General features: G+C 39.0%; 1 protein-coding gene across 8 annotated transcripts in view; it reads left to right on the top strand.

Moving 5' to 3' along the window:
* The window catches only part of PTPN12 (protein tyrosine phosphatase non-receptor type 12), a 148,388-nt gene extending 133,187 nt beyond the window's left edge, over positions 1-15,201 (top strand). The window contains exons 14-18 of one of the 8 annotated variants that reach the window (XM_024109161.3): positions 5,516-5,593; positions 8,573-8,664; positions 11,836-11,866; positions 12,913-13,029; positions 13,888-15,201. In XM_024109161.3, the coding sequence (XP_023964929.1) occupies positions 5,516-5,593; positions 8,573-8,664; positions 11,836-11,866; positions 12,913-13,029; positions 13,888-13,949 (380 nt within the window). In that variant the 3' untranslated portion in view covers positions 13,950-15,201. Of the gene's footprint in view, positions 1-2,026; positions 3,522-5,515; positions 5,594-6,991; positions 7,476-8,572; positions 8,665-11,835; positions 11,867-12,912; positions 13,030-13,887 lie in introns of those variants that run through there. The other 7 variants (XM_042859379.2, XM_042859380.2, XM_042859381.2 and 4 more) reach the window with 7 other exon arrangements.
* The last annotated feature ends 884 nt before the right edge of the window (positions 15,202-16,085 follow it).

Here is a 16,085-nt window from a genome sequence, read left to right as displayed (position 1 = left end):
AAAAACAGGTGAATTCATATTAAACTGTTTATTTTCAATATATTTCTACTCAGACTTTTGGTGCTCTCACCCAGGGCTGTTGCTATGTCTATTTTGCTACTGTCAGTCCCAAGATATGATAATGTTCAAGCCTATCTCCTCATGTCTGAACATGTTCGCCATGTTTTCCTGGCATGGATACTGTGAGGGCATAAAAGTCAGATGTAAATAAGATGGGAATGCAAGGTGTGATATAAAGGTGATGATAGACTGAGAAGAATACACCACCCAGAGGCTTGATCAATGGAAATGCTGCATCAGAAGTGTGTGTGTGCGCGCGAGAACTTAAAAATGAAGTCTGAACTGTGGTTTCTAGAAGACTTGATAAAACAATTTAGGCAGAGGACTCTCCCCTTTAAGGTTTTAAATTGTGGTAGATTCTAGTTTCTGTCATATATGTGCTGCCTGGTCATTGTGGGTTCACCTGTCTCCCTTGTATTATGCTGATTGAACCATGTTTAATCATAGAATATCAGGGTTGGAAGGGACCTCAGGAAGTCATCTAGTCCAACCCTCTGCTCAAAGCAGGACCAATCCCCAACTAATGGTCAAATGCAGTTCTTCCTGGTAACCAGTTGTGTTGTATTAGAGAATTTGCTGGTGCAAAAACATTCAAGGGCTGGTCTTAAAATGAGGATTATAAATTGTCCTTAATGCCTTTGAACGGCTGTTTAGGCTTTATGCTTTGGTTATATGACTAAGATTTTCAATGCTGCAGTAGCAGTTCGGCCTTTCTGACAAACTATTCAAATGGAGCAGGCCTCAGCGGAGCACAACCCCTAAGCTGATAGGTTTCTTTGTATTTTGTGGGACTCTTCATTAAACACAACCATGTATAGGTGATCAGGAGTCATCACCCACAGTGTCACACTAGGACTATGCACCATGTTGTCTTTTAAAGATTACCATGCAGACCCTTATGTTTCAAACAGCTCTTTCATTGGGGTTTTATTTTTCTCAGTCTCAGCCTATTATACCAGGTTCTTCAGACTTTGCACCTTCCTGTTAAGGTTTTATGCTGCTGCTTGCAGTTCGTCCCAGTTTATTTCCTCCCCAGACGTACCGCTTCCTGAAGTCTTTCTGCTGCTCCTCACATCCAGGTACAGTTTTTCTGCCCTGAGCCTGCCTTCTTTCTGATGGGATTTGCTGTTCTTCATAGTTACATAGAGTTTATTCCTGCCCTCTCTGGGCCTAGATTCTAAGGAGCTATCATGCAGTTTTTCCTTTTGTAGAGTCCTTCCACAGTCCTTTTCAAGCTCTCTTGTCTTCTTTCTAATTCTACTCCCAATCAGGTGCCAGCTGCCCCTTCATTAGGCTCCCAACGGGGTGCACTTCTTAGTCTCCAGAGAAGCTGGACCCACTTCATTTAAGAGGCCAGCCACCCTCTGCAAACCGCACCAAGGCTATGTGTGACGCTTACTTGGTTGTAAAGTACTTTGAGATGAAACTAATAATTAGTTAAAAGCCCTAAAGAAGAGACCGTATACATATGTGTGAACTTTTCTTGTCTATACTAGAAAAATTTGTAACGACTGTTACAGGCATGCCAGCAAGTTCACATGCCAGGCTTTTAACAGTGCACCAGTGCTCACAGACTTTGTGGATGTCGTTTGAGTTCATTATGACGTCTGTTCATCTCCACCATTGCATCACCAGGGTAGAGAACAGTACTGGCAGAACAGCTGCAACAGTGCAACTAGTGTGCATTACAGTACAGCGATCGTTGTTTAGATGCTTCTGTATTGTACAAGGGTCAAATTTGCTAGAAGCCTTTCACCCGTTCAAATTGGATTGCACATGCTTGGGACGTCAGGACATGTGTTTTCACAATCTCTTGAGTTACCAGGCCACTTTTGTATTATGTCAGAAGAAACCATCATTTAAATATGCTTCCAGCTGGTTTGGAAGTGTCCGGGGGTTTATGAGAACCTGGAGCAACCAGCAGATTACTCCCATCTGAACTGATTCATAATATTATGTTTTACAGCTGGGTTCCAAATGTCTTGCCAAGCAAAGTATCCTTAATTCTGGGAGAAGATAGAGGGTCTGAAGGTCCAGTGCAATAAGGCCTGGAATGTTGACAGTTGCTCCACAGCAGCGTGGAAGACACCTATTTATGACACATTGATAATATTCTCAGCACATCATCATCTATAGTCTGAGTTCATCTTGGACAGCATCAAAAAAGCTGGCAATGTGCTGTTGAGGGACAAGGAAAGGTGGAAAGGACATATGTGGTCCAAATCTAGAACTGATGTGGATAAAGGCTTATCCAAAACTGTTCTGTGTGCTGAAGATCTCTTTGCAGTCTCTTTCCGGATACAAGCCGATGAGCAAGTTTTGAATGAGGACTTGGGAGATGAAAGGTCTTCTAAACAAGATATGTTGCTGTTAGTTTACTCCTCTGAAATTAATGTCCTAAGAGCTTAGAGTAAAAGCTTAACAATGGAAAGAGGAAGGTATTTGTAGCCACTTTGTTCTGTCACTAACATTTTGGAAAAAGGAAACCTTTGTTAAAAATTCAACATGCCCTAACTTTCCGTTAAGGTTTGAGAGCTGACTATATGTTCTCTGGAAATATCCGGTAAGTCTTCCATCAAAACTGGGAAAGACATGAATTCGTATTCCTGATATTTCAAAGGCAACGAGTGAGTAAAAAATACGAACCTGAAAATTTTCTAAATCATAATGAAGCAAAAAGGGCTCATATTCAGTTTCTTTTACAGATTATCTTTAGCCTTTGAATTTAAAAGGGAAATGAATGCTACTTTTATGACATTCCTTGATACTTCAAGGATGGTCAATACATTAATATGCCTGTTGACTCTCTCCTTATTTCTCAGTTTAGAAACCACTACTGCATCAAGGGCACAATTTGGAAATCTTAGTTGCACCAAGATAGTGAACAGGCAGCACCACAAGAAGCAGATACTTGACCTATCTCTATGCTAAGGCTGAGCAAGAGATGAAATGGTGACCATCATAGGGGTGTGAAAATATACAGTAATAGAATTTGAGGTGGAGGACAAGAAACAAGTTTGAGGACAGTCAACCTTTTTTGTGTACATTCAGGGAAGAGGACAGAGAAGCCATGATGGAATACATCTATTGTGATAGCGAAATGAGCCTCCTGGGAAAAGAGTACCACAGGGAGCTCTTCACAGGAAATAAATGTAGAGCAAGAGGCAAATTGCAGTTTGTTCCCCTCTGGCTTCCTGCACGTGCATTATGTTCCAGCTTTTCAGTACAATGCCATTAGATAGGAGCACTACATATTGGACTGTCCATTCTTATCTGCTTCTTCCTCAGCATTCCCATGCAACTCTGCCCATCATCAGAACTAAGAAATAACCATGAGAACCCGCAGAAGATGCAATTCCTGTCCCTACAGTGTCTAGTTACAAACTGTTTTATTATGCGTTTTGCATTGATTACTTCAGCTGGCCTGTATGTGTTGTTAAATAAAGATGATTTTCAGTAAATCTGTTAAATTATTCTGCTTAATGAAATTTTATCCTTCATAGTATCATTAAATCTCAGTGGACACCAGACTACTTCATTTTCTATAATATCCTTAATCAAAACCATATACATTTACAAAATGGGGGATCAGCAACAACTATTACATAAAGTTAAACCCACCACCAGCAAAGAAAACAATATTTAATAACAAATAGTAGTCTTCTCTTACCTCCAATAGAAAATTGTCTTGTTTTGTTTCCGTTTTGCAAATAGGCCATGGATGTGAATGGTTTCTAAAGGCGTTGGGATTTTGACCCCTCTTCTCTCATAATTTCCATGGGCTTGCAGAAACATTTTTCAAATCTCTAGCAAGCCATTGTTTTAGGAAATCTGAAATTGTGGGCTAAAAACTCGAGCGGCAGTGTGCCTACAAAGGTTGATTAGTGTGCTGTGTATAGACATGGGCCATGTCAAGGCTGATTCCCCACTCTGGCACTTCGAGTGCAGAAGATGGGGGCCCGCAAGGATTCTAAAAATTAATACTGGCCACTCCAGGCTTGTATTAAACTCGCAAGGTTACAGCTTCTCTCTGACCTTGGATGGGTAGATGCTGCCACCACCCAAGTGCGCAAAAAAAAAAAAAAAAAACCCTTTGGACCCAAGAAGGCGCACTTGAGAATTCCTCCCTGTGGGTACCCTCAAGCCCTTACGCCCCCCATCCGAGGAAGAGCTGAGAGAGAAAACAAAGGAAATCAGCTGTTGCCACCAGCTAATTAAACAATGTGCACAAATCTCTTAGGACACACAAACCCAATCCTGTTCTTAAAAAAGGTAAATTTTATTAAAAACAAAAAGAAAGAAAATACATTTGGAACTTAGGTTATTGCTAGATTTAAAAAGAGCAAATATAATAATTAAGCATCAAGAATAGTTTTCTTGAGGTCCAGCTTAATGGTTACAAGCAAAACAAAAACATTTTGGGGTTAGCACAGAGTCCACAAGCCATAAAGAAATAAGAGAGAAACCTAATTGCGTCTTCCTAGACATTCCCTGATCTACTTACGTATCTGGGGTTCAGATACATAATTCCTAGGTATGATTTGATGATTTTTCATAACTGGTTTAAAGCTTCTTACAGCATTGCCGCTCTGTATCTCCTCTCTCCAGAGAACAACAGACAGACAAAGGGAAAGTTTTTTCCCAATTTTAAAAAGTTCTAGCCCTCCCATTGGCTCTTTGATCAGGTGCCCACTCCCTTCCTTTTACCTATGGGCTTTTTTAACCCTTTACAGGTAAAGCAAGTAGAGAACAGCAATTAACAGGGATTTTGTAGCTAGCTGGCTGGGTGTCCATAAAAGGGAGCCACCCCCCTCCCCTTCATTTATCACAGGGCAGAACTGTAAGTAAAACAAAATGGCTACTGTGGATACACTGCACTATTGCTATTGGCACTGATGAAACCATCAAGGCTCAAGAAGCAATAGCAGAGCTCTCCAGTACAGAGGAATGCTAATTCTCTTTAAATTCAGAATAGGTAGCGCAAAACATTGTTTTTGCTTCATTGCTCTAAACAGGCACACTACGTTTTTTCTTTATTTGTATTACTGTTTTGAGCTTATTACTAAAATCTTCTCAAACACCACTCTCCCCCACCCCCACCCCTCTTCCAAGCACAAACTGAAGGACATTAGGCGTCTGAACAGAAAGTAGTTTTTCATTTGATAATTGATTTGTTGACCACTGTCGGTGAACTAATTACTGAACAATACAAAGACACTGCCCTTTCCCCAAAGAGTTTGCACACTAAAATATGAGAATGATAGAGGAAATGGTTTCATTTGATGTATAAACCTGTTGTTGCATCTGTATTTGGCTTTAAACTTTCCTTTATACAATGCCTTATACTGTGGACTTGTAAAAATTGACCTATTAAGTGTTGTTAAAAATTCTGTTTGTTTAAACAAAGCTACATCATTCTTAGTTTGTCTAACTACAATAATATATTTGATTTTAGATCCTGATGTGAGTGAAGACTCCTCTCCCCCACTACCAGAAAGAACACCAGAATCATTTGTATTAGCAAGTGATCAGAGTGAGTCTCTTCTGTTGTTTTACAGGTTTGGGGAATAAAATAATCCTGAATAAAATCAGTCCAATACAGTAGTTCTGGGTGCTGCTGCTTTTTGTTTTAAAGAATTAAAAAGGTATCAAGCCAGTTTCCCCACCCATGCATTCCCCCCACACACACACAATGCAAGTGTAGCACCTTACCTTTGTTTCTGATTAATTTCATTTTGTCGTCTATAGCCCAGTTCTCCAATTTATCAAGATCCCTCTGAATTTTAGCTCTATCCTTCCAAGTATGGGCACCCCCCTCCCAGCTTTGTCTCATCTGCAAACTTGATCAGTGTGCTCTCTATACCTACGTCCATTTAGCATAGGAATACATTAATACGTGCACCTGGATACAGCTGGTGGGAGTGCTGATAAAAATTGAGTTTATGGCCTGTCAACATTTCCTGAAAAAAGGATATGTTCTTAAAATACAGTATACTAAAAGCTTGTAACACTATATTAAGGATAGTTTGAAGAGAATGGAGCAGATTTTCCACCCTGCGCAGGGATAGAAGTCTGGCTGTATGTCCCCCTCTCCACTAAAGATTTACTTGTCTGCTTCTTCAGTATACTTGTAACCGCCAATGCAGGGGTTGGGGAGGGAATGTGGCTGGTGTATGCTGTACTCCGCTCCTTAGCTGATGGTCCTTCAGATCAGCTGGCCACAGTCCCTATAGTATAATAGCATTAGGCTGCTCTAAGCAATGTCTAGGACTATGCAGAGAATAAGGGAGCTGTAAACAGCTTCCTGTTGCCCGACTCCATTGTGTCCAGCAGAAACAGCAGTCTAGTCCAGTATTGTTACATTTATTTAGCACAGTACTACTGTGACATAAAGCACATATTGAAACAGATAACACTTCCAACGCTAATAAATCAGTCACTGGGTCTGTATCAGTATAAAACCAGCAATGGCTTTAATTAGTAAATAAATAAAAGGAATTAATGTAAATCAGGTCTGAGCAGATTGGTAATGCTCTAGAGAATTTTGTATAGAAATGACTTGCGTTGTGAAAGTGCCATTTGTGAATCCATAGTTAAGGATGAACTGGATTTTCCACACATCTTTTGGAGCACTTACTCCTGGAGCATAGTATTTATTTTCTGAGAATTCATAAATAAATCAGTTTTGTCTGAATCAAAATTAATTAAAATGGGCTCCTTAAGCAAGTTAGCACCCTATTCAAACAATTTTTTTGTTCTGAATGATCTCTGTAATGGAATAATGCAGACCCTTCACACTTCTCACACAGTTAAAACTCACAGAAACCTTGTCCAGAGGCTACATTTAAAGAATTAAAAAAAAAAAAAATCCCCAATTACTTTTTGTAACTATTTACTGTTTGCTGAATGAGAAACTTTTAATGTTCTACAGAAAATCCACAAAGAACAGCCCTCTTCAAAATGATGGAGAACAATGAGACATGACAAAGATTGAAACCACAATTGCCCTCACTTGGTGACCATTTTGAGAGGAGCATCTCTCGCTGAGTGTTCTCTTCTACCTCCTGGCAGCATAGGAGTGCATTTTGAGTGCAACTTGGCATCTCTCATCGAGAATAATGGGAGATGAAGGCCATTTTGAATGAGGGCAAATTCTTCAGTTTCTCTGAAGATGTATTGCACTAAACCCTGGCAAATTTTGTTTTGAAAAATAATTGCAAAAAATTACCATTAATCCTAAATATGTCTCCACAAAAGCTACCTGTTGAACCAGATCTATTCAAGAGAGAGCAGAAAGGGAGGAGATGCACAGGGAAATATGCAGGATCCAGGCAGTTGGAAGAACTAGGTGGCATATTTGTACACAGGAGAGTTTGGAGGACAGGAAAAAGTGCTTGGCACGTCTACAGAGTGGGGTAAAATAGCCAGAGCATATTGGTGAATCTGGTCATAAAAGTTAACATTTAAAATAAAAAATAAGGTTTTTGCTTCATATTTTCAAATCATTAAAATTATCACATGGTAACATTGTTGGAATTTGTGTAGTTCCCATGTATGAAACATTTTGAAAAGGAAATTTGCAGACAAAAATTGTTTAAAATGGAATTAAGGTTGAGTTCTAAAGCTTTTTTTTTTTTTTTTTTTTTTTAATCAGGGATGCTGTAATTATCTCAAAAGAAAGTGTTACAAACCCAGGAAATTCAGACTGAAGGTTAAATCTGAAAGAACTCAAGGCACCTTAAGGTCTGAAAATGTACAATTGTAGTACCTAAACAATCTTCTGGAGAAGAAAATTCTGTCTTTAAATATTTAATTCAGACAAAAAAATGCTAAAATGCCATAATCTGAATCATATTTTTGTATGGTGTCACTACAGGGAAGAATTATGGTTATTTGTGCATTGCCTTAGCTTGACATGTTTTGATCTCAGATCTAACCCTAGCTCTGAATTTTTGGGTTTGTAATTCTTGGCTTTGTACCATCTGTAACTGTGACTTTATAAATATCTATTTAATCTCCCTCTAAAATATTTCTTTTGCATATAATGTTGTATTCTAGCCTGAGATGTCAAAATAGAATTTAGTGGACTCTGATATCAATGCATATCCAAGTTTTACATGTTGTATATATTCAAGGTATAACATTTTTCGCAGTTGGTGTATTGCATTTTTTAAATTTTACCTAAAAACTAACCCAGTTGCCTACCAACTGGAATTCCCCGATGATAGGAAATTCTATCCAATTTTAAGCAAAAAAGGGAATTTTGTGATTCTGCATTTTGATTGGTGACACTTTGTAATCTTGGAAGTTCTTCATTAAGTGTCTTGAACAAAATGTTGATTAGAAATATTGTGAATATTGTTTGTTTTAAAGCTCTCTTAGAAAAGGTTGTTAATGTAACTTATCTCTAAAGTTTTGTTAGGAAGGTCCTTGGTGTGGTATTGAAAGTCAGGAGACCACAGCGTATACATTTCTGAAATATATTTTGATTTTAAGATTTTGTTTTTATTAGATGCACCTTTGACCAAGCCTGTTACATTTTCACAATCTGCTGAAAGAAGTATACTGCATGATCAGAATCTTCCTGAACAAACAGAATCTACAGTAAGTATGAGTGACAAGTCCATGTTAATTTTTAGCTTCTGGAACTAACCTTTTGAATATATAGCCAAATGGTAAAAGAATTTTTTTTTTTAAATGTTAGTTATAATCGTTGATAAACTTCAACTGACCAAGTTAACTCCCCTTTGCTTTAACTGGTGACCTATACCAATTTAATTTTTGCATTTAAATCTGAGCTGCTTTTCTATGCTGTTGTTCTGAATTTTGAGTGCTAACATTCTGCATTTTTTGTCACCGATACTTCAGATGAAGTGGTAGCACAGAGCTCTTCTAGCTTGAGACAGAAGTGAAAATTAAAGTCAGAAATTTGAACGTTCTATGAAATGAGTTAAATGCTACCTACACTCAAACTACTCTCCTTTGCCTTCTGAAATTACATTGCTAGGAACAATTCCACTTTCCTTTCCATTGCAACCAACTACATTTCACCAATCCTTGCCCCATACAAAATTGTAGACATGTTAAAGGTGACCTGCAATGAAAAACATTAATTTATTACTGTGTAAATTAGGATTATGACTATCGTTTGATGTATAAGGAGCTTGAGAAGATATTTTCCAAAAGATGTTTTTCTTAAAAGTACAAAGAATATGAAGGTTTTACTGTTAGAGGAAGTTTTACATGATTGAGAAATGTGGGTTGGGAGCTTTTTGCCGTCCAAGTGATTTTAGTTAAAAAAGGGGTTAACAAAAACAGTTCAAATAAAAATCACTTTTTAATGCCTCAGATACACTAAGTGAAATCGATTGTCTTTCAGGGTAGACTATGGGTAAAATTTCCAAGAACACCTAACTCACATTTTGAAAAGTGACTTAGTAATTTAGAAACTTAGAAGTCTTTTGAAAATGGGACATGGGCTCCCAAGATAGTTAAGCACTTTGGAAGCTTTTGCCCAAGGCTTGTATTTTTAATGTGAAAAAAATAAAACAGACCAAAAAACTCAACCTTTCAGGCTTTCTTCATATCCTAAAGAAGCTCAAAAAAAGAGAAGGGAAGAAACATTGCGCACAGCCCAGTATATTTCTTTGCAGGTCCCCATTAAGAGCTCCACCACATTATAATAGAAGTGGCCTTGACTTCAACCACAAGACAAAGTTCATTAAATAAATTTGAAAACCTGTGAGAGTATTAAAATGTCCAAAAAACCTTCCAAACCTGTCAGGATGGAAGACTAAATTCTCGGCCTGTGTAATAAACTGTCCTAACTATGCTAGAGATTTAGAATGATCTTGAACTAGTGGTGACCAAATCATGCAGCTACTTAACTAGTTAGTCAATTCCACTTGAATTTTTTTTAATTTTAATTCTATTCATTATTGCAGTCATTATTAATATGCTAGATCAGGGGTTGGCCCTTTTTTGGCCCGAGAGCCACATCAGGGTTGCGAAACTGTATGGCGGGCTGGGTATGGAAGGCTATGCCTCCCCGAACAGCCTGGTCCCTGCTCCCTATCCACACCTGACTGCCCCCTTCAGAACCCCCAACCCATCCAACCCCCTGCTCCTTGTCCCCTGACTGCCCCATCCCGGGACCCCACCCCCATCCAACACCCTCGCTCCCCGTCTCCTGACCGCTCCCTGTCCCCTGACTGCCCCCCTTGGGGTACGCAAGACAAATCAGAGTCCTGAAAGGGGTACAAGAGTCTGGAAAGGTTGACTACCATCTCTCAAACTGGGGGTCCCAATCCAAAAGGAGGTTGTGAGGGGGGGGGGTCGCAAGGTTATTGTAGGAAATCGCAGTAGTGCCACCTTTACTTCTGCGCTGTTTCAGAGTTGGGTGGCCGGAGAGCAGAGGCTGCTGGCCAGACATCCAGCTCTAAGGGCAGTGCCCCACAAGCAACAGCACAGAAGTAAGGGTGGCAATACTATACCAGGTCATCCTCACTTCTGAGCTGCTGCTGGCAGCAATGCTGCCTTCAGAGCTGGGCTCCGGGCCAGCTGCTGCCGCTCTCTGGCCACCCAACTCTGAAGGCAGCGCCACCATGAGCAGCAGCGCAGAAGTAAGGCAGGCAATACCGCGAGCCTCCTACAATAACCTTGTGACACCACTCACACATGCACACAATCACCTTTTGGGTAAGGACTCCTACAGTTTTACCACTGTGAAATTTCAGATTTACATATCTGAAATCACGAAATTACAATTTTTAAAATCCTGTGACCGCGAAATTGACCAAAATGGACCGTGAAGTTAGTAGGGCCCTAGCCATGAGTCTCATAAAATGAAAAAGTGAACAAACTTTAAAAGCTTTCCAGGTCATCTTTAATGCATCATAACTTACATTATTTTGCCAACATTCCAGAATGGAAACAATAATTTTAATAGTAATTCATGTATTAATTATCAGCTCTTGTTACCACAAGACTATCCTACTTTTACATTGAGTCTTCTGTAGCCCCCAGCCCACCCCCAAGACCCAGTTCTGCTCCGGCCCCAGTGCTTGCCTGGCTCTGCCCGCCTGCCCGGTGCTCCAGCCAGAGAGTGGGGTCAAGGCACCGGGGATTGCCCCCGCTCTGGCGCCCACAAGCCCCCACGCCCTGGCCCCATTCCCCAGCAGAAGCACCAGGTGAGCAAAGCAGGGCAAGCCCCCACACCTAACCCTGCTCTCTGGTAAAGTGCTGGGCGGAGCGGATTGGGGGATGGGAGCGCCCCAATTGGCTGGGGCCCCTAGGCATGACCGAGTGGTAATCCACGACTGGGAGGAGGGCGGGCAAGCAAGTGTGCGGCTTGGCGGCAGAGGAGCTCCTCAAAAAAGGTAGGCGTGCCTCCTCGGGGAGCCAGGCCTGGCGTGGGGTGGTGGGACAGGAACGGGTGCTGGGAGTCATGCACGCTGGAGAGCGGCATTTCCTCCCTGAGCTGGGTGCGCACCCAGGGCCCCGGGGGGACCCTGGCCAGAACATCCATCACCCTACACAAGGCCTGCTGGAAGGGATGGGGGGAGGTGGGCCCCCGCTGACCTCCTGTCATTGCCCGCCCACCCAAATGTCCCATCCTGACTACGCCACTGGTAGGAAGTGTAAAATCTTCCAATTCTGCTTATGGTATCGCCTTCCAAAAATGTTTCCTTTTATCTTGAATATCTCAGACATTCTTTAACAAATTATTTTGAGGTATCCTACAGACATTTAAAATACAATATTTCATATTAACAGGGCTTGAAAACAGCTGGATGTGTAAAACTTGGTAAGTGATTAATTTAGTTCTTGAATGTAAATGAAACTTTCAAACTAACAACTTGCCTTGTTACAGTCCCTTGTGAGTTACCTTGAAGTAATGATGGGAGGCCAAAAGGAGTTAGTTACCCTGTTTGCACCAGCTACTGAATTGATCTAGCTGCAGGGGATGCGTATTGCATAGTCACCAAACATCTTAAATTCTTTATCCTTTTTTAAATCTACCATAGTTTTTGTAGCCTATAGCCTATTGCACTTTGTTACAATAATTAGTTAGGTTTACAACAACATGACTTAAAAATTATTCCTACCCAGTTGTAGCCGTTATACTAATGTACAACTGAAGTCTTATCTTTTCACCTTAATTTCCAAACTACTCTTCTACGTCCGTATGTACTATATAAATATTGAGTTAATTTTCATTGAATTTTACAGTATGAGCTAATTTTCACAAACACTCTATTTTGGAGCTTCATTAATGAGGTTAAATTGGTGTAAGCCTGAAGTATTTACAATGAATTCTGTTCTATTGCTCCGAAGCACCAAATACAAGCTGAAAGGAAAGCATGAATACAGCTACTTATATGAATATATTAAAGATACTGTGAACTTAAATCGTATTTTACATAGTTACCTTTGATACTAGTTGGTTAGAAGATAAAAACGGAAAGGAATTTTTAAATCTTCTTTATTCATATTGATATAAGTGAGACTTTAATATGGGGATTTCTCGAAGATTGGTCAGTGAAGACCAGTGGAATTAGTCCAACTGCTGAAACTTAGAGAATTTTTCACTTGACCAGAGCTCAAAGAAGCACTTTCAGTTCTCAGTGCTGCAGTTCCTGGGTTACAAACACTTCAGGGAAGGGTTAAAAGAAAAAATAACAGTTTCTACTGGAATAAAAACATTTTTATTAGCCATGGATTTTATAACGGCTGTTTTCTACAGAGGGTAAAATTTGAATCAAGTTTGACTTGAAAGCATCATTTTGAAATTAAGAATACCACAAAAATTGCTTGCCTAACATATTTATATTAAAATCTCTTGTTTTCCAGATAATCTTGAAATGGGCAACAAAACACCAGCTGACACTATACCTCAGATTCCTCTTTCCAGTTCCACTGATAGAAGAGGTCAAACTACAGAAATTCCAGTAGAAATCACAGATATTGGTAATTGCCATTCATTCAAAACTGACCCTTTTATGTATTTGTTTAAATTTAGTACATAAATATATAAATGTTTACTCGTTCAGTGTATACATTCCATTTAGTAGTGCTTTTAAAAAGCAGCATCCTTTATAACATGGAAGTTAAATTCTATTGAGGAAAATAGAAAGAAGCATAAACTCTGGAAAATCAAGTGTAAAAATATAATTGGGAAGGCCAAAAGAGAATTTGAAGAACAGCTAGCCAAAGACTCAAAAAGTAATTGCAGGAAGTGTTTTAAGTACATCAGAAGCAGGAAGCCTGCTAAATAACCAGTGGGGCCAATGGATGATTGAGATGTTAAAGGAGCACTCAAAGATAAGGCCATTGCGGAGAAACTAAATGAATTCTTTGCATCGGTCTTCACGGCTGAAGATGTAAGGGAAATTCCCAAACCTGGGCTATTCTCTTTAGGTGACAAATCTGAGGAACTGCTTTAATGATTACAACACATTTTCACTGTATAGTTACGAAAACCCGAGGAAATAAACAATTTTCCAAAATCATGGTATTTGGGGGAATAAAATAAGCAAATTATAAAAGACTGTAATTTGGTGTTGTGGATTAAGTACCTTCCAAATTTGGGTTTAAATAGTGAAATATAAAAGTATCTGAATGGTTCATGTTTGTAGTTATTACAAGCATCTTGTGTTTATAACTCTTGTATTGAGACTACATGAAGTTTTGTAAGTCCCTGAAAATAGGAATATCTTAAGTGGGAGATGCTGAAACAGCTTTAACAATAGCAATTCTTCTCAATGCTAATATTTCTGAATTTGCTTTTTTCAAAGTTGACAGAATTTAAATGTTCTCTGTTTTTAGGTTTTGGTAACCGTTGTGGAAAGCCAAGAGGACCAAGAGAGCCACCATCAGAATGGACATGATGAAAAAGAAAATGGTCACTCTGGAAAAGTCAAGTGCCACTGAAAACGAAATAAATAGTATTCCGCTCTTTACTTTTTGGGGACTAACACACAACAGTGTAGTTATAACTACAGAATGGTACACTTTTTACTTTACATCCCACATAAAACCTTAAATATTATTCACAAAAGTGGATTCCAGTATTACAACCTAACTTTTTGCTGGGGCCATCTACCTGCCTTATTACACCTAGGAGAAAGTATTACATATGGTTTATTTTGTAACTTCCAAGTATTATTGCCTTAATGTCTTTTAACCCTGTTACACGCTGCTTGTAGACATTTGTTAATATAGTGATACTTTTGACAAATTGAGTTTATGGACTACTTTTTGCTAACTTTTGATTACCATGTATGCATTATTTTGTATATGTACAGGGCAAGTAGGAATATAATTTGATAAAGTTGCAATCATAAAATATTAACAGAAGATGTAAGAAATCTCTGCATGTTCTAAATTCATGTGTATCTTATTTGTAAATTATTTGCCCTGAAATTTTAGAAAACAGTTTCTGATTTAAAAACAAAAAAATTCTGGACATACAGCCAGAATTGCAGGTTTGCAGAGATAAAGATTGTAATACATTTTGTAAATTGTAAGCAAAAGGTTATTTTTATATTATATACTGTTGGTCAGACCTAATTTGTTCCGGTTTTCATCTAGTCATGGAGATTCAGTAAGTGCCTTGGAACAATATTGAATTCTCTTAGCCTATGTATGTTGCTTCAGTGTTTGAGTTCATCTGGTTTAGAAATTTATAAAAACAAAAAAATGTATCTGACCTGCCAGTAAAATAGAATTCATTCTAAGTAACCAACACTCGTTAGTTTTCATTTTAATATTTCACAAATTTCAATTTATAGAGATGAATTTCCTAAAAACTTCCTACATAATAACTGGTTTAATGCTACAGTATAATATGGTGTGTATTTCTACTTTTGTACAAACATTTCAGGACACACTGGTAAAGGGACTATTTGAGAGCCATTATTTTCCATTGTGCTGGTAAAAATAGTATTTTGATCATTCAGCAAGTGTGTATGTATGTGTGAAAGCAACTTATCATATGAAGATTCACATAGAGCCCTTGCAGCTACACTGTATCTTGGCAGCGTACCATGCCAAGGATTAATCCTTATAAGGATTCTCTACTTATAAACTTTGTTTCTGTAATAATGATAGACTCTTTAAATTAAAGAAAGTACCTCAAAATTTCATTGAGTGTTTTTACTTATAAGGAACATGTATATTATTCAAAAGTGAACTAGAGTACATTGGGGTGGGCCAGGTCATATTCAGCTGTTTAAGTTTGTAGTTCTTCAGTGCTCATTACTGTAAAAATGAAACAACCTAATGGATGCTAAAAATATATATATATTTTCTGTCAACTTCCTTAGAGATTCTGCTTAATTACAATGCAAAAAAACAGTAGAAATGAGCTGCTTAGTAAAGCATATGAAGACTTTTTTTATAACCTGTTTTTATTAATGAAAGTAGTGACTGAAACCTTCATACATGGGTACCTGCTGTTCTGGACACTAGTCATGGATTTGACAGTGTCTTTTCTACCACAATAGGGGGCAATTTAGTCATTTTCCCTCTGTGTGTCTGATTTCAGGCTCACTGCTGTCCACAAAAGAGAGCTTTAGAGAGTGAGAAGTTAATCTAGCAGACTGCTATAGAATTGGTGGTTCTTCACGTAGTTGCAGTCAGGTGTGTGTTGCCCAGCACATGGAAGCCAGGGAATTTTGCTTAGCAATACATGTTTGGATGGTGCTCTGGCCCTTCCTTTCGCTATTAAAGGGCGGCACCACCCACCCTCCCCTTAGTTCCTTCTCACCACCCCAGGCTAGAGTCAGAGCATTCTGTGTGGTGTTTCACCTCACACTGTTTGTTTCTCTGGGAATTTATTGTATATAGTTCACTGTTAGTGTAGCTTAGTAGTACCCTTAGGTTAAGTTATAGTAATTAGGATGGATAGTTGCCCTGGGTGATGCCCCTACCAGAGTTTAAACATTGTCTGTTGTGTGGGTTAGCTGTCCCCAGTAGTGACCCTCTCACGTGGTTTTTGTTCTGCCTGCAAGAGGGCCACATTT

Source organism: Chrysemys picta, chromosome 1, assembly GCF_011386835.1.
Source record: "Chrysemys picta bellii isolate R12L10 chromosome 1, ASM1138683v2, whole genome shotgun sequence".
NCBI lineage: Eukaryota > Metazoa > Chordata > Testudines > Emydidae > Chrysemys > Chrysemys picta.
This window is presented reverse-complemented; position numbering and strand designations above follow the sequence as displayed.